Source organism: Misgurnus anguillicaudatus, chromosome 9, assembly GCF_027580225.2.
Source record: "Misgurnus anguillicaudatus chromosome 9, ASM2758022v2, whole genome shotgun sequence".
NCBI lineage: Eukaryota > Metazoa > Chordata > Actinopteri > Cypriniformes > Cobitidae > Misgurnus > Misgurnus anguillicaudatus.
Genome location: NC_073345.2, coordinates 18,018,214 through 18,043,265, shown reverse-complemented (window position 1 = coordinate 18,043,265; position 25,052 = coordinate 18,018,214). Strand labels below are relative to the sequence as shown.

The 25,052-nt window shown below is 42.0% G+C and overlaps 2 protein-coding genes across 8 annotated transcripts in view; both read right to left on the bottom strand.

The window, feature by feature from the left end:
- Positions 1 to 342: 342 nt before the first annotated feature.
- Positions 343 to 2,693, bottom strand: eif4ebp3 (eukaryotic translation initiation factor 4E binding protein 3). The gene is made up of 3 exons (XM_055181127.2): positions 2,486 to 2,693; positions 1,504 to 1,656; positions 343 to 887 (listed from the first exon to the last, which is right to left on the bottom strand). Exons 1-3 carry the CDS (start codon positions 2,610 to 2,612, stop codon positions 856 to 858), a joined length of 312 nt encoding a protein of 103 aa, XP_055037102.2. The 5' UTR covers positions 2,613 to 2,693; the 3' UTR covers positions 343 to 855.
- Positions 2,694 to 4,221: 1,528 nt separating this feature from the next.
- The window catches only part of ankhd1 (ankyrin repeat and KH domain containing 1), a 42,735-nt gene continuing 21,904 nt past the window's right edge, over positions 4,222 to 25,052 (bottom strand). For 2 of the 7 annotated variants that reach the window (XM_055181118.2, XM_055181117.2), the window contains exons 4-35: positions 20,091 to 20,247; positions 19,651 to 19,813; positions 18,320 to 18,467; positions 17,969 to 18,202; positions 17,764 to 17,858; positions 17,289 to 17,526; positions 16,701 to 16,892; positions 15,643 to 15,752; positions 15,449 to 15,536; positions 14,800 to 14,927; positions 14,546 to 14,689; positions 14,341 to 14,443; positions 13,353 to 14,237; positions 12,938 to 13,071; positions 12,738 to 12,849; positions 12,507 to 12,652; positions 12,209 to 12,351; positions 11,888 to 12,101; positions 11,471 to 11,646; positions 10,526 to 10,688; positions 10,236 to 10,331; positions 9,795 to 9,911; positions 9,515 to 9,680; positions 8,884 to 9,388; positions 8,471 to 8,626; positions 7,959 to 8,108; positions 6,226 to 7,874; positions 5,929 to 6,123; positions 5,559 to 5,813; positions 5,179 to 5,354; positions 4,889 to 5,053; positions 4,222 to 4,809 (exon numbers count right to left, since the gene is read on the bottom strand). In XM_055181118.2, the coding sequence (XP_055037093.1) occupies positions 4,750 to 4,809; positions 4,889 to 5,053; positions 5,179 to 5,354; positions 5,559 to 5,813; positions 5,929 to 6,123; positions 6,226 to 7,874; positions 7,959 to 8,108; positions 8,471 to 8,626; positions 8,884 to 9,388; positions 9,515 to 9,680; positions 9,795 to 9,911; positions 10,236 to 10,331; positions 10,526 to 10,688; positions 11,471 to 11,646; positions 11,888 to 12,101; positions 12,209 to 12,351; positions 12,507 to 12,652; positions 12,738 to 12,849; positions 12,938 to 13,071; positions 13,353 to 14,237; positions 14,341 to 14,443; positions 14,546 to 14,689; positions 14,800 to 14,927; positions 15,449 to 15,536; positions 15,643 to 15,752; positions 16,701 to 16,892; positions 17,289 to 17,526; positions 17,764 to 17,858; positions 17,969 to 18,202; positions 18,320 to 18,467; positions 19,651 to 19,813; positions 20,091 to 20,247 (7,463 nt within the window). In that variant the 3' untranslated portion in view covers positions 4,222 to 4,749. Of the gene's footprint in view, positions 4,810 to 4,888; positions 5,054 to 5,178; positions 5,355 to 5,558; positions 5,814 to 5,928; positions 6,124 to 6,225; positions 7,875 to 7,958; positions 8,109 to 8,470; positions 8,627 to 8,883; positions 9,389 to 9,514; positions 9,681 to 9,794; positions 9,912 to 10,235; positions 10,332 to 10,525; positions 10,689 to 11,470; positions 11,647 to 11,887; positions 12,102 to 12,208; positions 12,352 to 12,506; positions 12,653 to 12,737; positions 12,850 to 12,937; positions 13,072 to 13,352; positions 14,238 to 14,340; positions 14,444 to 14,545; positions 14,690 to 14,799; positions 14,928 to 15,448; positions 15,537 to 15,642; positions 15,753 to 16,700; positions 16,893 to 17,288; positions 17,527 to 17,763; positions 17,859 to 17,968; positions 18,203 to 18,319; positions 18,468 to 19,650; positions 19,814 to 20,084; positions 20,248 to 25,052 lie in introns of all 7 variants that reach the window. The other 5 variants (XM_055181122.2, XM_073871236.1, XM_073871238.1 and 2 more) reach the window with 5 other exon arrangements.

The window sequence follows — 25,052 nt, the reverse complement described above, 5'->3', positions numbered from 1 at the left end:
AACACTTACATTAAAATGTTTTATCAAAACTTTTAAACAGTTAATCTTTCATGAATCATCTTAAATTATATACCACATTATCCAAAACTGGGTTAGATGCTTCACTTGGTGACATCACCCTGATTCTCAGTAGCTCCTGTTATGTACTTTGCAACAGGTGACATCAGGCAAAGCATATACCTGATAAGCCGGGAACACTGCGAACAGGAGAAAATCAATGCATATTGAGAGGATGGGGTACAGGATTAAGATTTGCCATACTGTACCATATTTTAAAATACATATACTAAAATAATAAACAATCACAATAAGGTCCAATATTTCAAACACTCGAAGCGAGTCCAAGGTTTACAGTTTTAAAGTTTTATTCCAAACTGTCAACATATCCAGAAAATAAACAGCACATACAAGTATAACAGTAGTAAAAGAATTACCCGAAATGTTATTTTCTGGCATATGACTTCATTACCCCTCACAGGGCTCAAATATTTTTGCAGGTTCAACTTAAATGGTTTGCTGTCAAATGTTTGAACCATTCAAATATCACAATGTATATTACATATAGTCCCCTTTAAAATCACTCCGAAAAGAGTAAAGGTGGCAGTATATTGCAGCTGCTGAAAAGCTGCAATTTGAGATGTTTTAATCTGAATTTTCACCAAACTCAAAATAGTCAAAACTCCCCACAGCAGCGAACTACTGGATCTGAGGGTTTTGTTATTTAAGTTAAAGGAAAAAGTTTGGAAGATATAACAAAGGAATCCACAGCTGGTGTGGATTTTTCTTTTCAGATCAAAACCTGAATCCACTGGTGGAAAGGCTGAAACAGTCCACTTTGCCACAGGACGTGAGACATCACATATCCATCTCAAACTGGCTGTCATCAACTGAGGAAAGAAAGATTGAGAAGGAGAGTTAGAGCGACTGTGTCACCATGACCTCTTCTTTAAAAAAAAAAAAACTTTGATCAGCGTCACTTTCACGTGTAGTACGGTACGCACTGGATATTCCTGATATGCAAATCAATGTTGCCAACAGTGTGCTGATCAGACCTGACTTTATTTGCTTTTCTCATGAAGTGGCTTCAGAGACTGAAATGTAACCTTGAGCTCACGTGTTTTGCATGTCATCTTTTCTAGCACTTTTTATCAGCGAATCCACTCATAAACAGTGACTGTATTCACATCCTTACATGAGAGGGCATTCAAACCTCAATTTACTGTGGTACATACCGCATTAAAGTACATAATCAAAATAATGTGTCTCGTAAGTGTATTTGTGGCACAAAGAAGGAAATGAATCAATAAGAACAAGCTCAAACCTGTTTTTCAAGATTGCTCGAGGCCGTCGATTTGGAATTGAACATGGTTAACAAGTGCTACTGTCACCATACACACTTTACTCAGTCACGTGAGAGGAATCAACCAAAAACAATAAATGATTCTCAGGGCAGAAGGGAGATAAGCTCATGTGAAAATATGTGAGCGGACACATGTCTCCTACCAGGGACAACTTTGTGGTCATCTTCCTGCTCTGTGGGTTGCAGTGAGGGTATGGTGACCCCGGGAATGTGGGGGAGGCAGCAGGGTGGGGTGCGTGCAATTGGTGAGTTTCGGCATTCCAAAAGAAACTTCCGATCATAGATAATCCGAGTCCCTATAAAATAAATCAATGTTAATATCAGTTATATAGGCTGAGTTTTAAAAAACAAAATGTTTTTAGGCTTTTCTTCATGGACTGTTGTGTTTTGCTCCGCATTGTGTTAAATTGATTCATACAAGATATAAAAAAGTACCCCAACCACATACACATCATGAAAACCATAAAATTTACAAAAATAAGACTCAAATCTTGATTCGAAAAACAATACATACAAAAGTAAAAGTAAAGAGACATTATTTTCAACACTTCAGTTCTTAAATATGACTATGTGATTTTTAATTAAACATTTGATAATGCACAAGGCTTTTAATATTTTTTTTATTATTCACTGCGCACCTCAAAGTCAAATACAACAATGAAAAATCATAAAAAAAATATTTTGTTTACTTTTAACTAATTTCTCCACGTGAGCTTCAACAACTATGGTGTCACTATTAACCCGTAGATACATAGATTTAGAAAAACAGATTTAAAACCAGCGACTATAGAAAATGAAAGAAAGAAACTTAGATGATGTGGCAATTACGACTTGTAAACATCTTATAGCCTGTGGGCTTTATGATTGCGCACTCAATTCACGTCATACAAAACTCGCAATTTAGACTTCATGCGGCGCTGCGCAGATCGATTTACAAATTAAACCAAGTGCCGCGCGAGCATCAGCTCAGCTTTCAAGTCGCTCTCGCGGTACTTTGATGTCATAGGCCGAGCGGTTTGCGCAGCGCCCATGAACTCGAAAGCACTTTAAAACTTACTAAACCAACAACTTTTATTATACAAACTGCACATTTTAAAACGCATATAAGAGAAGAACACAACTCACCACCGGGAGTTGTTGAAAAAACAGTTCCGCCTGGAGTTTGACTGTAGATATCCGGAGACCAACTTTTTTCAACCACAGAGCGGTTCGGAATGGGACAGGTGGACGAAGCTTTGCAGCTGGTTGACATGATTTCTACTAAAGGTTGAACTTAAAAATCAAAGCTTTGATGGAGAACGTCCCGCAGGAGATGTTAAAAACACTGCGCGACTGCGCGTTAAATTGAGCGCTCCATGTTGAGAGGTGGAGATTTCTCACGTGCTACAATGAACAACGGCCAATCATAAGAAAGGCTACACCCAACCGAGGCCCCTAGATGGGGTTGATTAGAGTTCATTTTGTGTTGTGTACTTTATGAACTTCAGCGTGACATATGGTATGAACACCATCGTACATACAAGCAAGTTAAGTACCAGCAGAGTCCGAACGTCACGTGACCCATTCTGTTTACACCATACTGGCAGGTAAGGACAGCCGGGAGCGAATATGATATGAATGGCACCAGCAGCAGTTTCATGGCAACAGAGTTCACTACGCACCTCAATTCAAAAGATATATGTACTTTCAAATCCCTATAATGTATACATGTACATCCAAATCCCTATAATGCATTTTAACGTGCAACACATCCCTATAATGCATTTTAACGTATATCAACAGTTATTTTCCACATTTTAAACTCTTTCATGTCATTTCAGGGTTACTATTAAACATAAAAACCCTTATACAACATGTTGAAATAGTAAGGTTTGTGTTTTAAAATTACAGTTCAACCACTATCAAATGCTAAAGCGCTCTACGATTATCTGCCAAAAGGGCGGAGTTTAGGCTGCATGACGTCAACTGTGCTAAAGTGCACCGATTTCATTGCTAAAAAACAGTTTTTTGTGTATTTGGTATAATACAATGTGTTCGTGTGGTTTATGGTTAAAAAACATACCGTACATTTTTGTAGCTCCAGATACACTGCTTTCCTAAAACGCTCTGATTTTGTACAAAGCTCTTCATCTGAAAAGCGCCTGTCCCTGATTGGCCAGCCAATCTGTACGTTGTGTACCTCTGACGTTAGTCGGAAATGTGACGCTCCTTACCATGTTTGAAAGATTCACTCACAATGCAATGTTGACAGGAGTTAACTTACAGGCTATGAGTCAAAGCTGGAGGAATTATGATTATGGCGGTGGTCCACGTCAACAGGCCCAGGAAGTAAACCGTTGCCTACAATCTGTGTGTTTGTAGTAATCCAAGGAAAGAGATTTACGTTGAAAACGATAACTCACGTATGCCGTATACGTTTGCCGTATGTACCTTTTGCATATCGTTAACACACACTTACACACCAAAGGAACTGTAAAATCGTGAATCGAACAATAGTTGCTCTTTAATATTATCCATTTATAGTGAAATGTTAAAAAAAATTAATGTGTAGTCCTGCGTTTGTACTATTTTTCATTGGAGTTCCCATGATCTCACAGTTCTTGTGTACGTTTTACTTATTCTGGCCACAATACAGTTTCTGAGGTAAATTCTTTATATCTATATGGACTGTCACCACCACCCTTAAAAAATTAACCATGGTCTCACTACAGTAACCATAGTTTAACCATGACATTTGTAGTAAAGCCATGGTAAAACAAACAGTAATCAATCTACCAAAAACATTGTACTATAGTAAACCAAAAGGCAATAAACATGTTCACTTTGTAGATCAACTGATCAAAGTAACTTTCACACACCAATACATTTCCAACTTTTTATTGAATATTAAGGTAAATATTTCACATTAATACAGGCTACATAAAGTAGAGCCACTATACGACATGAAATTTACTCTCATTTTAACCCTTTTTTCAGTATGTAAACAATTATACAGGTATTTACCACTCTAAAAGGTCTGATTTCATTCTTTATGCAATCATCTAGGTCTTGGCCAAGTATAAATAGCGCACTGTCCTACTGAGCCCTGCCGACCAAGAACACTTTTACGTGGGGCTTATATGTCAAAATGGCTATACTACTCAGAACGTATCCTGTTGAACAGGCAATCGATTTGTTCATAGACAGTGGTAAACGCGTTAACTCCCACACTGGATTCTTTCTTTTTAGTTAGGCACATCAAGGGTGTCCATTTCTCAAATTTAACGTATCTGGTTTAACATTTTTTGGGGGACACATCTAGGTTAATACCACGTCTCAGTAATTAGGTAATTATCTTGTTCTTTTTAAACGTGTTTCTTGTTACTGCCCCTAGGCGTCTCCATCACGGTTTAGTTGACATGGTTCAGATGCACGTTTCCCACATGCGGGGCCCAAGTTCCGGGCCATACCTGAAACAACAAAGATTCAAAGAGTTACGGTTTGGTTATATTTCATATAAAGGAGAAGAGGCCAGCTAACAGCAATTACCTGCTGTGGGTCTGAATTTTCAGCAGAGTTGGGAACAACCTTTAGGATGGGATTCCAGGCAGGGTCAGAAGTGTGAAGGCCGTTGTATACAGGGCCTCCGGGAGCCTCCGCCATCTGAGGGTGAGGTGGGATCATTGCGCCACCATACATTGACATTGGCAGACCCTGCAGTTCACAAAACAACCAAAACAAGATGGCGTCAACAGAACTACCAAACTCTTTAAAGCTGGTTTTAAGATCAAGAACACAGGACAAAAAGGTCTTATTGTCCATCTCTGTGCAGGGTGTACCTTTGGAAAATCCATGAAGTTGGTGGGAAGAGGTTGATGGAAAGTGTTAGAAGGAGCCACAATCCCAGTGTCATCCCGTTCCATAGCCTGGTGTTGAGAGAAAGCCGACTGCTCCTGCATCTGCTGGTGCATCACTGGCCCTCCCATCAGGGGCTGAGACCAACCCGACATCGTCTCTGTGACCAAAATAAATGTTTATTTGTTCATTTGTTTGTTTATGCAATGTCAACTTCCATGGTAAAAAAAATCAGGCAAAGGCACAACACCACAAAAGTAAAAATGAAACGCCTACATACATTTTTGGTAAACCTGGTTTTATTATTCTTGTCAAAAGTTGACTATTATATATAGCTATTAATATTTATCCTATGCAAACTCACCGGAGGCACTGCCCACTCCAAAAGACCAAATGCCACCCTGTCCAACTGGTGGGGTGTAGCTGGTGGGTAGCATTGTGTGGTTGACAGAGCCAGTTTGTCGGATACGGGCCAGGCGCTCGGTTCCAATGGGAGGGGGCACTTTGCGATCCTGCTGGTTGGAGCTACTTGGTTTTGCCTGTATCAGAGCAGGAGTCCCTGTGGATGTGCAAAGAGGTGAAGATGCCCCAGAGGACACAGAGGGCGCTGGAGACTCACCTAAATGTGCCATAACAACAGGACAGAACAGGGAAAAAAAGAAATAAATAAAATAAGAACATATGATTACACTCTATTCAGTCAATGTAACGATTTATGAAAGTTTTGTATTTACAAGTATTGATCTGTGTCATACAGGAAGTCGAGGCACTCCAAGGATGGGGAGAGAAGTGCTGGCGACTGAAAGAGGGTGTGCCCACTGGAGCCGGACCTTGCAGAAACACAGGGCTGGCAGACATGCTTGTGGTAAAGCTGGTGAGCGCAGCTGACGAGGACATGGAATTGCCTGCCGGGTCCATTGGGTGCATTCCTGTAGTACATAAAGAACCAAACAGATTTATAAAAAGATTTGATCACCAAAACAGAGGAAAGTCTTTAGCAACAGTGCTTATTGTTTGTAGTCTGCCCTCACCAATGGGACTGGAGACCATCCTATGTGAAGAGCAGCGATACCCTGGAGCTTTAGAGCCATCAGGAGGCATGACACTTTCCATTTGCCCAACTCCCGCTATGTAGGCAGCGGTTGGCGCATTGTAGGCCTGCTCGGGTGGGGTGCGTGTGGGCAGATGGCAGGCCCCCCAAACCTGGTTGTTTCCCACCTGGTTGTTGTCAAACATGCTGCTAAAGTGATTGAAGAGAGCAGCGGGGCCAAAGTTAGGGGGCAGTTGCGCTTTTCCGCTGTGCAGGTGCATTTGAGAACCATTTATCATGCCAATGGTGGAGGACATTGATAGAGAGGGAGGAGGCATGCCAGTCGCAGCCAGGGTGGGCTGAGGCTGTTGTTGTTGCTGCTGCTGTTTGAGAGACTCCTGTGAGGCTCCTGGAGGCACGAACTGCTGCTCCTGCAGGGCACCTGGCGGCATAGTGTAGTAGGGTGATGGAGGCTGCATGCGTGGGGACACACCAGGCACGGCGGGGGTGGCGTAATGAGGTAAGGTGCTGCTGGTGTTAGTGACTACTGTGCTACTGCAGGTGGGAAGAGGGAGGCGCGTGACAGGATGAGATGACCCTGCTTGAGATGAAGAAGAGGAACTGGGTTCTGTGGTGGAGGGAAAGTGTGGTGGAAGCTGCTGTCGGCTCTCGGGCTGTACGGGCAGCACTGAAGGACCTGATGGAGAGGAGGTGAAATGCAGGGGTGCAGAGGGGTTAGGGCCATCAGATGCACTAGATTGTGCAAGCTCTGTGACAGGCTTTTCTTTAGCAGGGGTGCTGAGGCCGGCAGGCTCAAGCTTGGGCGGGGTAGGATGCTGTGATGGTGGAGCAATGGGCGTAGGTGGAGGGGGTGGAGTTGTAGGGGTGGTCGGAACGCAGCCGATGGGAGATGGAGCAACTTGTGCCGGGGGAGCGCTGTTGCCAGTGGTGGCCACGGACATTCCAGCCCCTGACTTGGGATCTGTGGAGAAGAGCTGCTTTCTGACAGAGGAAGGCGTGGAGGTGTTGGTAGGCGCAGTACTGGTAGGAGAGGTGGTGGTAGAGGCAGTAGGAGCTGAGGTGCTGGACGTTGGTGGAGCAGGGTGCTCGGCGTGGAGCGCAGCAGAGCTGACGGGACGTAGTGCTGAATTGCCACTGTGTTTAGGGGAGCTGTTAGCACTACCAGGGCTCACAGGACGCACAGGAAATGGACCCCACGTGTTGGGAGAGGATGAGAAAGTGCCGCCGAATTGTGCCATGGGCAAACGAGGATGACGGATGTGATGCATAGTCTGGGCTGCTAGAAGGGCCAGCTGAGGATGAGCATAAGCAAGAGGTGGCAAAGACACGAAAGGGGGCCTAACACCCTGTGCCATATTTTTGCCTAACTTCCCAGCCTGCTGAGCCGTAGAGTTGGAGGATGATTGGAAAGATACACCGGCGGAGGGCACCACAGACGGGAGGCCTTTTGAACTGGCTGCTGTAGTGCTTGTTGCCCCGGTGGAGGTGGTGTAGGTGGAGCTGATTTTGGTGTTGGTGCCAGGTGGCCGGATATGATTACGGGGGATGAGGTCCTCCAGCTCTTTGGCGGGATCCTGTATCAGCGCGTTGATAAGCTGTACAGCATGCCGTGTAGACTCTGTGCCTCCTCTGCAAAACAAGATAGCACGTGTTCACTACTTATCACAATAAGAAGAGTAACAGTTTTTATGTTCTGAGGCCTGCCAGCATTACCTGATTGTGATCATTCTCTCTCCATTCTTGTCTTTCTGTTTGTCTACATCAATGTGCGCCCCTGTAACGTCTTGGATGGCTGTAATGTTGCAGCCACCTCGACCCATAATCCGGGACACCACTGAGGCAGGGACTGAGAGTTTCTTGGATCTACAGGAGAAAAGATCAATCAATAGTGATAAATGCCAAAACTCAGTGCCAGAGTGCTCGGGCTTTGCTTTATAGCTACACTAAGGACCTCATGGTGTGTTTTAGCTTATTACAAGGTGGTTGTTTATGGGCCTAAGTCAAAAGTTCTAGTGGATTCTTTACTCATTTTATATCTTGAACCACGCAGTTTAACACAGCCTGCCTCTGAACAACAAGATGCATTAATTTGCCAAAGAAAACCACACCGAAATGTTAAGGTTTAAGGGGATGTTGAAAAACTTAAGAATGAACAGTAAATTACCAATTTAAATGTAACAGCAAACCATTAAATCAGTAAAGAAAAGGCTATCTGTGTCCCTCACCTCCGAACCACCTCTTTCCATCCCTCTTCTCTCTTCTGGCCCCTTTTAGGGCTGGTGAGGTTCATCTTACTGTTGGGTGAGGTGACTGGCAGTGAAATGGTCTTGAACGATGAGGGCAGGGAACTGGGAGTCAAGTCACTGTGGATCTCATGAGATCTGTTATGAAAACAGTACAAGATGATCGATCTGCTCTCCACAAAAGCTTTTTGTAACAATCAGCAAAACGTATATGCAATATTTGTTATGCTGATAATTTATTAATTTAATTACATGAGAGACTAGCACAAAAAAAATTTTGGAGTCTCTGCATGCTTGTTGGTGCGATGATGTGAATTTTCCGCTGCAGTAAGTAACTTTGACATTAATTGCACAATAAGCAACGGCAGCATGCAGAAGTGAATATGAACTCTTACTTCGGCTGTGGTTTGGAGATGGACACGGTGACCTTCTCCTCACGAGAGCCCTGCAGCGATTGCCCATGTCTCTTCTCAGTTGCAGTCTGGAGGTGGCTGGAGCCTGGATGGGCTGAGAGTGAGAAGGAGGAAAAGGACGATGATGAGGGCGGGTCGGCGAGCTCCTGACTCTTACTGCCAGTACTGCTTTCGCTGTTGCAGTCAGTGCTGTCTAGATTATCTGAGTCGCTGGTGCCTCCCGGTGCCCCACCCCCTCGGGGCTCACCGTGGATCTTATTTTTGGAGGCATTCTGCTGCGCCAGCGCCACTTGTGGGTCTTGTAGGATGATGGGCTCACTAGGAGAATCCTTGGTCTTGTTCTTTTTGTTCTTACGATTGGTGCTCGGTGTGGTGGCCACATTCGCTCGTTTTTTGCCGAAAGTGTTGGTGAATGTTGCGGAGGTGGCGGAGATGCCAATGGTTGTGGTGGTGGTAGCACTTGGGGGCTCAATTGGAACCTCCACCTCTGCAAAAACAAAGGTAAAGGTTACAGCAAGCTGCCCTTGACAAAAATTTATTTGAAAAGAAACAAATGACAAACATTCAAAATAAGGTTTGCAAACAAATGCTACAGTACCATAGTGTTCCTCACCTTCAGAGGAGTCCTCCTTCTGATCATCCATCTCCGGATAAACCTCTTTCACTTTTGCCTCCTCTTCCTCCAACTTCCTCTTCTGCTCTTCCTTCTTTTTCTTGCGCTTCTCCTTTCTCTTCTCCCGTTTCGCAGCAAGAGCCTGCTTTTTACTTTCTTCACGAGACTGTAATCAAAGAGTTTAAGAAAAGTTGGCCATGATTCAACAATCTGCTGCATGATGTGACAGAAACATCCTAGTTAGACAAACTAGCAGTTACTACTTGTCTGTGAAACTAACCTTCTCAAGATCAAGCTCTTTAAGCAGAATGCTGGCGTTCTTGTTGGCCTCAGCAGCCTGCTGATCTTTGGCTTTGACAATGGTCTCCATGCACTGATGACACTTTTTTAGCAGTTCCTAGACAAAGAAATGGGAATGTGTGAATCAAAGACTGATCTCAAGACATAAAAAATGTTATTCCCAAGATATTTTCCTCATCATAACAAGTGCTAGTGTTGTCAAAAGTACCGGATCTTGGGTATCAAATCTTTACTAAAAATAATAAAGTCATCTTGACCAGATTATCTTAAGTAGAGAAACCACCACAAAACCGTGTCCATGCAATAAAATAGTATGTTGAGTACAGAGTTTTACTGGTATTGGTATAAACTACTGAAATTTGACAACATGACAACACTAACAAGAGCAATGTCTTTGATTAGAAAAAGTGGTCTTTGGTACCTTATCTGCTATGGTTGCAATATATCTCATGCACTCAATGTCAGATGGAAACTGGTTGACTTCCTTCACCAAGTACTGCACCACTTTCACATGGCCCTAAAAGAAAACAAGAACATTCCATCAATGTTCAGAAAAAAAGTTGTAGAGCTCTGCAAAATGGTTAGACACATTTCTTGGTCTATTGGTTAAATTATTTCTCAAAGAACAATAACCAAATTTAATTCTAATTCTGTTATGTAGCTCTGGTCATAGTCCAAAATGTCCATTAACTCCAAGATAAAAGCGCTCACCTTGCGAAACGCTGCCATGAGGGGGGTGATCTTGCGGTTGTCGGCTGCATCCACGTCTGCTCCCGCCTGTACCAACAGCTGCACAACGTCGAAGTGTCCCCCATTAGCAGCCAGCCATAAAGGAGTGTTCCCCTTCTTATTTCGCACGTCAATGTGAGCACCCCTATTTTAACATAGCAGAATAAGCATCATTATTAGTGCGGCAATAAAGACGCCACATTCTGTAGAGTGATGCCTGTTTTTAAAGTAGATCATATTACATATTAATTAATTTGACAAAAAAACATTGATTCTGTAAATTCCCTGAATCGGTTCTTAATGTACGTGCTATACTTCAGAGGCAGGGCTTGATAACAAAGATGGCTAAATTGGCCAGGGCAAGCGCCAGATAACAGTACAGTCACATGCCCACTCGGCCCAGTGGTACATCGTCACAAAAGTTTATCACTTGCACGTGTTGGACATTAAAATTGACCTTTCTAAATTAAATATTTAAGCAAAAAAGACGCAAAACAGATCTCAACACGCTACTCACACTCTGTTTAAAAAGTGTGTATATGCGCACATTCAAAGCACATGCCTGGGAAGCTGCATGTCAAGACAGCGCACAAAAACTCGGTTCACATTTTCTTGTGATGAATGGACATGTTTACACAAAATTATTTAAAAATACTGTGATTATCCTAAAAAACAAGATCTGTTGCGTTAATGTGAACAATTCAGAAAGAAAACGTATGTGTAACAGTATACTGGATCTGCTGCATTACATGTAGGATAACTAATCAGATTGGATTGAAACATAATCGAAAGCATATAATAAAAAGAATCAAATTGCCAAATTAGTCACAATTCCCAGTTCTATTTTAAAGAATGACCAGTAGCTACCGGGTGAAAACCACCCGAAAAATCCCATTGACTTAACATTGAGCTGAACCTAAGACGCACCTGCTGATGAGAAGCTCACAGAACTTGTAGTGCCCCTTGTCTGCAGCAATGGTGAGGGCAGTGTCACGGGAGGAGGGAACAGGAGGGGCATTGACATCTGCCCCTTTATCCAACAGCACACGGCCCACCTCAGCATAACCGCCGGACGCAGCCTCCATAAGAGGGGTAAGACCCGTCTGGTTAAAAGAAAGGTCTCATTGTCATCTTTAGATAGCTTTCAAAGAGATCCTTGGACAGTTTGTGTGCATGTTTCCACCATAGATGACATCATGAAATTCCGTTTTTTTGTCAACTACAATTACAGGTTTTAAAGCCGTCCCGTTTCAGCTATAAATAACAACAGTAATTCGATACCATGTTTGTTTATACATATAATCAAGAAGATCATCACACAAGCAGCAACATGAGTGCACAGACCTTGGCGCGATGTTCCACGTTGGCCTTTCGGTCCAGCAGCAGGCTGACAACCTCTGCTCGGCCCTGAAAGCAGGCCAATGTCAGTGCTGTGTTGCGATTGGTCTCTATCTGAGCGTTGATGTCTGATCCCATGTCCAACAGCAGCTTCACCGCAGGCACGTGGCCGTTCATGGCAGCCAACATGAGCGGAGAAATGCCCAGCTTACTGCCCGTCCTAAAAAAGTAACAAGATTTCATATTGTGGTCAGAGAAAATTAAAAGTGAATTATTAGTAAATACTTCCAAGTAAAAAAACATTTTTTTTAGATTAAATTATCTGACCTGGAGTTGATCTCTGCACCAGCATTCAGGAGGATCTTGATGATGTTGACGTAGCCCCCTGAGGCTGCCAAGCTGAGCGGGGTGTAGTCAGACACATTACGGTGCTCCTTATTAGCCCCACGGAGCAACAATAGCTCCACCACCTGCAATGATATATACAGGAATTAACCTTTAAAACAAAAGCTATTTAAATAACTATTTATGTGTATCTCGAAGCATGGCAACCAGTTAGATGCAGATATTAATATGTAGCTTATGTCTCGTCTTAACTGGTGGAATTGGAGCTGAATTTTTTTACCTCTTGTCTGCCACCTGAGCAGGCGAGGGACAGAGGGGTGTCTTTGGTCCTCTCAGACTGAGCTTCAATGTCTCCTCCTTTGTCCAACAGGATCTCCACTACACCGACATGGCCGGCAGTGGCAGCTAGGATCAGGGGAGTGAACCCTGTGGACAGACGCATGACAACACTTAAGATCGCTATTATTTTTGTGTTACTGGTCTGACTCTACTGTATAAACGAGCCATTTACCCTTCTTGTCCCGATGTTCGATGTTGGCCCCGCGTGCAATGAGCACTGAGACAAGCTCTTCATGGCCACCTGCACAGGCCAGCGTCAGTGCCGTGTCATGATTACTCTCAGTCTATGGAGAATGAATAGGAATAGTGCTTACATAAAAACAAGTGTGCCAAGTTGTGCGAATGATATCAAGTGTCGGGTTTGGGTCTTACATGTGCGTCAATGTCCACTGAGGGGTAGAGAGGGAGCATGGAGGACGGGGAGACCGTGTTGATGGGCGTCTGTACGGAGGGCTGAGGAGAGGGTGAAGTTGTAGTGTTTACCACAGGAACTCTGCTGTTGACAGCTGTAAAGACAGAGTTACTGGTTAACCAATGACGCAATGATGTATCTTTGTTCTCAAATGCAAAATTTTTTGCATATATAGATAAAAACAAAATATAATTATGCATTTTCTTGGGTTGACTTTCTTTTGATATTTCACACTAGCTTATAGATGTATAGGCTAAAAGCTGTGAGCAGACTAGCTACAAAAGTACATAACATTTTTTGTGGTTTAAACTGAAGTGACTACTCCATTTGTAATGACTAATATCGCGAAATAGCCAGTTGACCCAATGAGCTCACCCGCCATGATGTCATCAAGCGTGTCTGTGAGCGTCTGCGCGGGTGTGGCCACCATGAGTCCGTCGGGTGCCTGTGTGAGAAGCCCTGGCCCCAACCCTGTGAGCTGCTGGCCCAGCAACACCCTCTGCAGGTCTGGACTGCTGCTTTCTGGGTACTCGGCGTTACTGAAGTCTGTGGACTGCTGTGTGGCCAAAGGCTGGATGGGAACGAAGCTGGTCTGCAATGGGGGACTCTGTAGGGCCTGGTTTTGAGGAGGTGGAGGCGGAGGGGGCTGCACTGCCTCTCTGTAGAGAATAGTATCCACCTGGGGCAGCTTGGCACAGTCGGTGTCCTCTTCGTCGTCGTCATCCTCCTCTTCATCATCATCATCATCCTCATTAGCCTCCTCCTCATTTGCGGATGTCGGCCGGTGGTCCTCCTCTCTGCAGCAATCATCGAGATCAGTGCCCAGCTGTGTGGCCTGCAGGGGCAGGGGGGTGCCGGGCATCTCCACCCCTGCCGCCTGGCCCAGCTCATCCTTGAGCCCCTTGGTCTCCATGTATTCTTTGGTGAGCTGCTGCTGCGTCTTCAGCTGCAGCTGCCGCTCGACCTTCTGCAACTCCTTCAGGATCTTCTTCTTCTTCTGCACCTGCTCCTCACGACTCTTCTTTAACTCCTCGATCTTGTCTTTGGTGAGCGGCTCGCCCTGGATGAGCTCGAGCGACTGCAGCTGTGCCTTCTCGATGGCGCTGATGCGCTGGCCCAGCTCGTTCAGCTTGCCCTCCGTCTCTTCAACGATGCACTCCAGGGGCTGGTAGGGGTGGAAGGGGGGCAGCAGGTCAGCATCTAGACCACCTGAGGCCACAGAGTTGCTCTGAAGAGAGGTCAGTCTCTGCTTGGACGCACCTAAGAGAAAAAACCCAGATGAGTATTGAAGCATATCAGGCAACAGAAAATCACAGATAGACATCGATAATGAAGACTCCTTTTTGGACTATGGCAAACTAACCTTTGCTTGTCACGGGTGGGGGTGTGGGGATTGTGGAGGGCACTCTGTCTGGCTCCTGGGGTGGCACCACCATAGCCAGGGCTTGGAATGGGACTCGAGGGGCCTGCACATGTCAACAAATATCCAATTTAATCAATAAATCTTTCATAGTGTATATATAAACTGTTATAGATGCAAGTGGAGGTATAAAATAAATATTGTTTACCTGAGAAGTGTCATGAGAGGGGGGTGTGAGCTGGGACAGATCTGGGGCAGGGACTGACAGAATGTTGTTTGGGTAGTCTAGCAGGTAGGACACCACATTAGTGTGACCCCCTTTAGCAGCTTCAATCAGCATTGTGGAGCCATCCTATGGGGAGGAGATATGACGCTCAAATTAATACAAAGTTAACGTGACTTAATATCCAATAAGCCATATCCATTTGTGTAATGTAGCACTACGTGAAGAACAACACTTACCTTCAGTCTGTGGGTTGGGTCTGCTCCATGGGCCAACAACAGCTCCACCACGGCCAAATGTCCCCCAGCACAGGCAAGAGAGACCACTGTGTGATCATTGTTGGCTGTGGCTCTATTCACGTTAGCACCTGCAGACATAAAACTCATTAACTAATATTCAAAACAGATGGCAGCCTTTTTGTCCATGCTCATCATGACAAGGAATCTGATGCAGCAGTCGCATAGATGAGTATCCGTTACCCTTAAAACTGAGCAAATTGAAATAGCGAATTAAAAATGCACCAAATGGAAAACATTTTTGGAATGACTTATCGCAAGAGAAAAAGTTACATTTAGTCGCTTAACATTGGTTAATAGAAACCCAGTCATTTTGCTAACGTTTGGTGCAAATCTTTAACGGAAATCAGTCTACTGTTGTAGTCGAGTGCATCTTATTTAGGTCCAAGACCAAAACCGTAGAGTCCAAGTCAAGTCAAATATAAAGCTTGACTCGATTCCGACTCCACAGTTTTTGGTCTGGTCTGGATTCAGACTCGAATGAGCTGGACTGGACTACAACAAGGGCATCAGTGAATATTCCTTTCAACTCCCAATCCGTTTGTTTCAAGGTAGATTTCTAAATTTTGTACACACAAATGTTCCAACTTGCCTTTGCTGATGAGGAACTGCACAGTACACAGGTGTCCTGCTCTGGCTGCTTTCATCAGTGGAGTCCTGCCCCCTTCTGATTCATGTTCCTGAAATACAAAGAACAGTCAGCTCCAAAAAAGTTTCAATCGAAAAAAACTGTAATGAAAAATGAAAGCAATAATGATAAATTATGAAAATAAATCATCTACGAACCAGGTCGGCCCCTGTCTGTAGCAGCACATCAGCAACATCTGTGTGTCCATTCTCACAGGCATATGTCAAAGCTGTGTCACCCGTGGCTGTGGTGGCATGAACGTTAGCCCCTAAAAAGAGCAAAAAGTGTGAAGACTTTTATTACCTAAATAAGCTTAAGGATGCAATATCAGGCTTTCCCGCAGCACTTTTCAGTTTGGGCGGCCCACCAAAGCTGGGAAACCCTATCGCCTTAAGTAGGCCGTTCAAAAAAAAAATTGCTGCAAAAAAGGCTGTCAAGTACATCACGGAGAACTGCGCGGACGCTCTTCACACCGCGAGCGTGCATGCGCGCCACATGGCCGAAATGATATAAAGAGGTGGTCCGTCATGTCTGGAGGATAGCCAGTTAATAAAACACGTGTCCGTGAGAACTGTAAGTGGACTTATGTTTTGGGTTTATTTAAGCCTGTTATTGTATTAGTCTATAGTTCTTGCAATTTTAAAGTAAGTTAGCTGGTGATTTTGTTGTTTAAGCAACCTGCTAGCAAGGTTTCACGTGCCTGTTGATTAGATATAATTGTTGAGCGCATTTTTTACATGTTACAGTAGTTACACTCATTTAAGATAATGTAATTAATAATGGGAAATAATCAGTTTTTACAATTTTTGCGCTATCTATCATCGTTCGCCAGACGTTCTACAACATCTGCTTTAGTTTGTGTTTATTAACCCTTTAGTTTCACTTCATCACGCAGCTATTCCCGTTAGAGGTTAAAAAAATAATCTAGTATGCTTTCATTTTCTGTCATAGTTTTTTCAAAATTAAGTTTTATTTGAGTGTTTTAAATAAAAATATTTTAATTTTCATCATAACACGTACCCCGCCCCTTTGATTGTCACGGCCCCTGTCCTGCCTACCCACCCAACCCTACCACCTTAACTAACAAATTTTCTGCAAGAAACCCTGAATATGCTAGCAAAATCGAAAAAATTTGGCCAAAACCAACATTTTGTTGTTCTTGTTTAAACTTCTGTGGCCTTAAGATTTAAAAGATGCATTATAAAAGAGGCCTTACCTGCAGCCAACAAGTATTTGACCAGCTCTAGATGCCCCTCCTGTGCAGCCTCCATGAGCGGTGTAGAGCATCCCAGCTCAATGTCCGCCCCAGCTTTGATGAGGAAATCAGCCACCTCCAGGAAGCCCCCGCAGCATGCCAGAGTCAGCGCCGTCTCCTGCGTCTCCTCTGTCTGAGCGTTAATATTTGCACCTAGAAACAACATTGTACAATTACATGAGAGCAGAGAAGGTTGAAGAAGGCATAGGAAAACTTTACAGTGTGCATGACGTCACAGATGTCATCATCAGAATAGTATGCGTGTACTGTATGCGCTCCGCCCGATTGTAGGCCAGGAGAGGTATTGCAATTTGTCAAAATGCGTATGCATTAAAGCCTATGAACACGTGAAAGCCAAATGAAGTATACTCATGTATGCTTAAAAAATAAAGTATGCTTGGGCCTATATGTGGCTTGTTGTCAGAAAAAAATGAAAACTGTAATGTATTTGGTAGGTTGGTGTGCAAATGGTACATAGGTAGACTAGCACTTTTATATTTATATTTGTTTTATTATCCAAAGCTCAGGGTAGTGAAGGGACACCCATACCTTGTGCCAGGAGTAGGGCAACCATCTCTTCGTGGCCCTCACGAGCTGCCTCCATCAGTGGAGTGTAGCCCTCATCGTTAACCTCTTCGAGGTTGGCTCCCCTCTCGATCAGCAGCGCTGCCAGCTCCACGTGGCCTCCGCAGGCAGCCAGCGTCAGTGGTGACTCAAATGAGTCAGCGGGCATGTTTACCTGTGCCCCGCTATCCAACAGCAGCCGTGCCACCTCTACATGCCCATCCTACACAGAAAAAAAGGGGATTTACAGCTAAAAAGATGTGCAAGCACATGAGTCTGCAGTTGGTACAGGATTGCGCTTATAACATGGTTTCATAAAAGAAAAATCATGACTCAAGTATCCAGAATGATAAATGCATATATTGCAATTTCAATTCAAGCTTCTGCCTAGGAAAAGAAGCCAGTACTTTAGTACTTAAAGTAAAGCACTCATAAGTATATATATATGAAGTTTTAGTACCATGCAGGCCTCCATGAGTGCTGTGTGCATCTCATCTGTCTTGTGCTCCTGGTCGGCTCCTGCTTCTAAAAGAAACCTGACCATGTCTAAGTGCCCTAAAGAAGAGACAGAAAACAGTCACCCATTATCTATCAAACTCGGCACTAACAAAGTGACTGGTTTCATTTTAACACAAACACTATCTCAGTGATACACGAAGTCCCACCTTTATAGCAGGCGAGCGTGAGCGCGCTCTCCTTAAACTCGTTGGAGTGTGTATTGATTCCAGCACCGTACTCCAGGAGCACGCGAGCGACCTCCACGTGGCCTGCACTGGCAGCCTCCATCAGGGGAGTGTGACCGTTCTCGTTGTGATCTTCAATGTTGGCACCCTCCTTGAGCAACACCTTTACAACATCCAGGAATCCTCCCGCACATGCATAAGTAAGCGCTGTGTTCCCTAAAAAAAATGGATGTGATTTTAAAAAAGGCATGCATCACCAAGCATACACATTGCTTTACACTGACTCAGTAATGTCCCGTGTGTGATCAAGCATGCCTAGGTAGGCTGTTGTACCTGTTGAGGACTGTGCGTTAACATCAGCTCCGTGCACCAGGAGCAGTTTGACGATGTCGACGTAACCGCCGCTTGCAGCAGCCATAAGTGGCGTGATGTCTCCCTTGATTCCTCTGTCCTCCACGTTAGCGTGCATGGCCAGCAAGACCTACAAGCATTTCTCAGTTAACAAATTCATTTCAACATAAATGTATGTTTAAAACCAATGAATTAGATTACAATTGTGCAATTTATACCATAACTATTTTATTTGAAACTACATCTTATGTTTGTGTACTTTTGTTTTATTAAGAAATAAGTGGTCTTTCTATATTGTTAAAAATGGCTTTAATTTTAATGACTCAACATGTGCAATACTGCATTTTCAGTGATGCAAACTCGACGGGTGAAAGATGCGAGCTCAAGGTAGATATGCAAGGAATAATTGACAACAGGCCGTTGAATCATTTGACAAAAATGCACATCCAAGGTTGTAATGTGTCACGTCGCGGTTCTGTTTACACAAGGCTTCTTCATAAATGCGTTGTCTCTCCCCGAACTGTGTTAATGCAACCAAAAAGCCAGAAATGATCATGTGCTGCGCAATTCGACAATATCTAACATTGAGTTCAAATACTCAATCTATGCAGATTGCATAAAGTGATTTTAAATTGTAAAACAAAACCAGTCAAACAGGCTAGTGATTTGACATCGTTACTAGGGCTGTCAAACGATTACTCACGATAGGTCATATTAAATAAAAGTTTGTATTTGCATAATACGTGTGTGTGTGCGCTGTGTGTAATTCATTATGCATGTTTAATTAAACACACACACATAAATGTATAAATTTAAGAAAAATGTTATTAACATTTATTTATTTATTTGTATATAATATAAAATATAGAAAATATATTCACATGTACTTGTTTTTTAAATACATTAATGTCTATTACACGCACTCATTATGCAAACACAAACTTTTATTTTGTATGCGATTAATCGCGTTTAATTGTTTGACAGCCCTAAATGTTACCACATGATTATTTATTATTTCATTTACTGCGACCCTGTCCAAAGACTGACCTTGCAGACCCCCTCACCCCATTTTCAAAATTGCAAATATTGCTGAAAGGGGACAAGTTTGCATCCTTGGATTTTAGCCCAATTTATTGGATTAATGAGAGTATTTATTTAAAATATGTTGCTCAAACTTCTTTATTAATGAAAACCCCTAAAGAATTATTTGACATGGTTGTCTTTCTGTTTGGCTACTGAAAAGAAATCTTCATGTTTGAATTATTGTGATATCAAAAAGCACTAGTATAAGTGTCTGAGTTTGTCCACAGTACCTGTGCGAGCTCATAGTATCCAGCGGAGCAGGCCAGACACAACAAGCTCTCGCCCTCCTCTGTGTGTTCGTTGACGCTGCGTCCCTCGTCTAACAGCTTCCGCACTGCGTTCACGTCGCCGTCCGAGCAGGCCTCAGCCAGGCTACGGCTAAAAATAACCAGACTGCTACAATTACTGCGACTGTGCAGGCGAAGCTAAGCTAACTACTCTAATTGAAGGCTTATAGAGCAGCAAAAAAGATCTGTACAGCTGCTTGTGTTTAATTACACATAATACAGGTTCTGACAAAGCTTCACAATTCAGACTTTAAACATTTATACTGAGACAAAGCAATATACTGAGACATTATACTTAAGTTGAAGTAATTCTTGCTGGTCGATTATAAATGTTGCATCACAGAATTGAAAAATGAAATGTGCGTGAGAAAAGATGCCTACGGTTGTCGGCCTGGCTGGCGTTGAGCGTGTTTTCTGCCCTCATGCGGGTGAGGGCGGCGGCGGCCTCGTCCAGCGCGCAGCTCACCGACGACGTCAGTCGGCGTAACACCTCTGGATCTGCAAAGGCTTTGCCATCGGGAGTGGAGAGTTTACCAATGCCTGCTGCATCCAGCCCCACACCAGTAACACACACCATTCAGCAAAAACATTCATGGTTAGTACAGGCCCAACACACAAGATACAAACGTTGGTTAGATTTACTCCAAACATGCATTTTTAATTTTAAAGGTTTGTGATTGGGGCAACAAGAGATGCACCGATTTAATTTAAGGATTTGTACCTGCACTAATAGTGATAAATTGATTGGTTGCTGGCCAGAGGCGATGCAAATTAAATTTGTTACAATTGTTCTTTTTTTCTCAATTTGATTATAGGTTTATAAGAATTTACTTTTGCACTTTACGGAAAACAAACTGTAGTTTAGATTCACTTCTATAATAAATTAACACATAAACAAAGTGTTTTTTTTACCATAAGAGATTTGCTCTCTCACACAATGAGATGTAAATACTTAACTGCTAAGGGCAGTTTATCAGAAACGTACTCTGGATCAGCCCATACAACTTAAAAAGTTGGGTCGAAACATCTCTAGACACGATCAACATCATTGATTTCAGCGTTTATAGAATATTGAACAATAAAGCCCCCATACCTAATAAAAAATTAACATGACACTTGCTATACAAGTATAAGTTAAATTATTTGATATTAATTGGCAGATTTGACTCAGCTTTACACATCAAACACTCATTGATTTTAGTATTTAACAACCTGCTTCTATTTTAAAGCAGGAAGAGTACTTGCTTCACAAATAATGCAAAACAGATAGGCCTAATGGACGTGGCAGCAGGTAATCCAAGCCACATGGACATGTTTCATCACAATGTGGTGCAGGCAGTGATGCACCGAAATTTCGGCCAGTGATAAAAGCATTATCGGTTTTGGGCAAAAGAAAAAACGATCAAAATTTATTCCAAGGTTTACCCTGCCTAGAGATTTTGGACGCGGGCGCCTCGACCAAATTTCATGCCACCTATGGCTCTTGACAAGTTTCTCGGTCATGTGTCTTTCAGGAAAACACGAACAATACTTGCACTCAGTGTACTATCATTTGTAAGTGCAGTTGTGGCCTTACTAGGGTTGTGCCGATAGACGATATCATCGTCCATCGTGATGGTTGACTGACATCACGATGGAGACACACCATCGTGATGCCACGCCCCCTCCCCACTTCGCTGCGAGTCGACATACACTTACTCTCTTCTATATAGACTATAGTTAACCTAATATCTTTGCGTGAATTGCTCTATAAATTAAATAGAAAATATAACTAATGCATATATGCTATTTTAAATACTGTAGTCTATGCCTGAGACGTGACGTGTGTTAGTCTGTGAAAATATCCTGTCAGGCATTTGATCTTGACTAGGGATGGGCACGGATATTCGAATGGCAATAATAATTCGAATTTAAAAAATGCTATTCGAATGTTTGTTTGTTTTTAATGTGCCACCAAAGGGTAACAACTTATTTAATGCTTTTTCACTTCATCTATACTGTCTTTTACAGACTTGGATGTAAAATATACATGAACATTAATTTGTATGTATTTCTGATTGTTTGGCAATGCAGATTGCAGACGAATTTAAGTTTTTCCTTTTACCTCCGGGTTTGTCCGCGCCGCGCCGTATTTGGCCACTGGCTTACGTGAGGGCTCACGTGTTATTAAACGTGCTTCTCCGCCGCCCGAATCAACACATCATGAGAGATTTGTAAGCTTTCTGTTATAAAGTCTACTTTATTTTGTTAATAAGGAGACAGACACGGAGAACGAAATGAAACGGAGAACATTTATTATATGCGGTGCTCTTTTGAAAATGAACCGGATAACTGCACATGGCTGTTTACAAGCAAAGCTCCGTCTTTGTGAAATCTTGTTAAATTAAGCTAACGTTAGTAACTTTGCACAGTCAACAATAAGGTATCGAGCCGCTTACGTTATTTGTAAAATAATGTTAAATACAGATATTCAATCTAGTTCAATCCGTCTGTTGTTTTTATCGGATAACCATCATCACGAGGAAGAGTTTTCTCCACAACACCGGCATTATTGTATCTAGTCAGAAGAACGGGCTTTCACCGAAGCAGGTAGGGTAAAGATGGTTTCTTTACTCACAAATACATGTCAAACTAAACTGAGAAGATATTTATATGTTGACTGAGCAGTCGGTTATCTAGATGTGTTTTTTCATTTGCTCCGGGCTCTTGGTGTTTTGAGTCTGTTTAAATGATGATAGCTACTTTGTCAAGTCCTCAAACTTTAAACTTCGCAAGTCCTCAAACTTCGCTTAGATTTGGGGTTAGTGTATAATATTTGGTATAATACAATGTATGTAAGATCAAACAGTAATGAATTAATACTAACGACCGACTTGAAACTAAGGATTTGACTAGACTTCGCTCCGCATTAAGTTTTAACGCATTTTTTTCTGTAGGATATTTTTTAAGAAGAATTTAATATATATATATATTTTTTTTACAATGTTTTCAACTTAAAAATACATACACATATATATATATATATACATACATACAGAATATAAGTTTAGCTTGTTGTGGATATTTCCTAATTATAAGCCTTCTGTGAAATTATGACAAAATGAAAAATACAAAACACGCATGTCTTAATTAACATAATTTAAATAAACGAATATTCGTTCTTTAAGAGCTTAAATATTCGAAAAATTAAATATTAAAAGTAATAGTAAATTACTGGTAATAGTAAGTTACTGGAAAATGCCCATCCCTAATCTTGACATTGCTAGAATCTTGTCTTTTTACATGTTGTACATTTATCTTAAAATAATTAATTTTGTACAAGAAAACAGCCCATATTAATCATTTATTAGTAGCCTATTGTAGTGTCTCGGGAGATCGTGCTCATTGTTACCTTGAGGCTATACTGCACTGAAGCGGAAGATTAGGATATAAACCCAGAATTCAGCGAACGTCAAGAACAATAAAAAGGGAACAACAATCCGACAGAAACGAGGGATTTACATACACAGACCATGATTAAATTTCGATGTGTCTGGCCCTGTTCACTTTGTCTAGTTTTAATAAGCTGCGGATTGAAGTGCTGGCTGCTCCCCGTGGTGCTGAAGACCCGCTCTCTGACGGAGTACTTGTGGCACATATGCACAGATATTTACGTGCAAAATTTGGAAAGCGCGGAGGAGTCGTTGGGTTAGTAAAATAACGAAATTATAGCTTTTTAATAGAAAAAATATTTATGTAAAGAGATTAAAAAGTGCTTAAAAGTGCACAACTCCTCTTCAGTGGATTAAAGCTACTTTTTCCCCTTATGTGCAACTTATAGGAAAGAGACATTAGTTGGGATAGTAAAATAGCAAAATTATAGATTTTAAGTACAGAATAGTATTTATGTAAAATATATATTAAAATAAAAAGTGCAAAACTCTTCTTAAGTGGAAGTAATAAAGTAAAATAACGAATAATAATTATATAATAACGAAAAATTAAAATACCCCCCCACCTAACGATATCATCGTCCATCGCGATGGTTTACGTAACCATCGTCAACTGCCAATTTATGGGGACATCGCCCAACCCTAGGCCTTACACGACTGTAGTGGCGCTGTTCAGTTGTCAGCATAGCAAGGCGCCGAGCAAACTTAACAAGAAGAACTGCAATTTATGGAGTTTCCTCCTGAGCTATATCTATACACAGACACAGGCTGATGCAGTATTGTTTCCTGCATGAAATTGTTTGGGGGTTCAACATCACAATCAGTTTTTACTCGATTCTTTGAAAATTATTCTTTTAAACCAATTTGTTTTAATGAATGGTTGAAATAATTCAGTCACCTAGTGAATCAATTAGAGCTCTGTCAGTGAATCAAATCATTCTGAATCATTCTGAGATCAGTGAGAGAAACAAACAACGAAGGACGTGAAAGAGCTTTTCTCCACATTTATTAAAGGTGCTGTGTGTACATTTTAGAAGGATCTTTTGACAGAAATGAAATTTAATATACCGAACTATATTATCAGTAGTGTATATAGACCTTACATAATAAACTGTATTGTTTTTATTATCTTAAAATGAGCCATTTTTGTTTACATACACTGCAGTCTCTGGGTGAACTGTGGACTGAGCCTAGGTTGCAATTCACAATCTTACTGCTAAAATCTGCACACTGCACCTTAAAGACCTAATAATCATTATTATAAGACGTAGGCACAAATAATGCAATTATTGACAAATTGTTGACAATTTACACGTTGGTTAGTTCATGGCATAAGGTGATGCATTCATATATAAGCAATGATAGAAGCCAAAGCTGCCAGTTTAACTCAATTTAGCTATAGTAGACTCAAATATAAGGGCTTCTTCATATAATTATTAAATATGATTTATTAAATGTAACAGTATTATTAGATCAAGCAAAGGATTAGGATCTTAACATAACTTTTTTGTATATTATATTAAAGGAATAGTCCATTTTCTTAAAAGAAAAATCCAGATAATTTACTCGCCACCATGTCATCCAAAATGTTGATGTCTTTCTTTGTTCAGTACAGAAGAAATTATGTTGTTGTTTTTTTTTGAGGAAAACATTGCAGGATTTTTATCATTTTAATGGACACCAACACTTAACTCAACACGTTACAGTTTTTTTCAACGGAGTTTCAAAGGACTCTAAACGATCCCAAACGAGGCATAAGGGTCTTATCTAGCGAAACGATTGTCATTTTTGACAAGAAAAATAAAAAATATGCACTTTTAAACTACAACTTCTCATATTCCTCCGGTCCTGAAAGCGTCAGCGTGACCCCACGCAATACGTCATGACGTCAAGAGGTCACAGAGGACGAACGCG

Excerpts from the sequence above, each read along its gene's own strand:
- eif4ebp3 (XM_055181127.2), bottom strand. The coding sequence starts at position 2,612 with ATGTCAACCAGCTGCAAAGCTTCGTCCACCTGTCCCATTCCGAACCGC. Across the intron at positions 1,657-2,485 it reads TTTTTCAACAACTCCCGGTG|GGACTCGGATTATCTATGAT; the intron begins GTGAGTTGTGTT and ends TTTATTTTATAG. Across the intron at positions 888-1,503 it reads TGACCACAAAGTTGTCCCTG|TTGATGACAGCCAGTTTGAG; the intron begins GTAGGAGACATG and ends TTCTTTCCTCAG.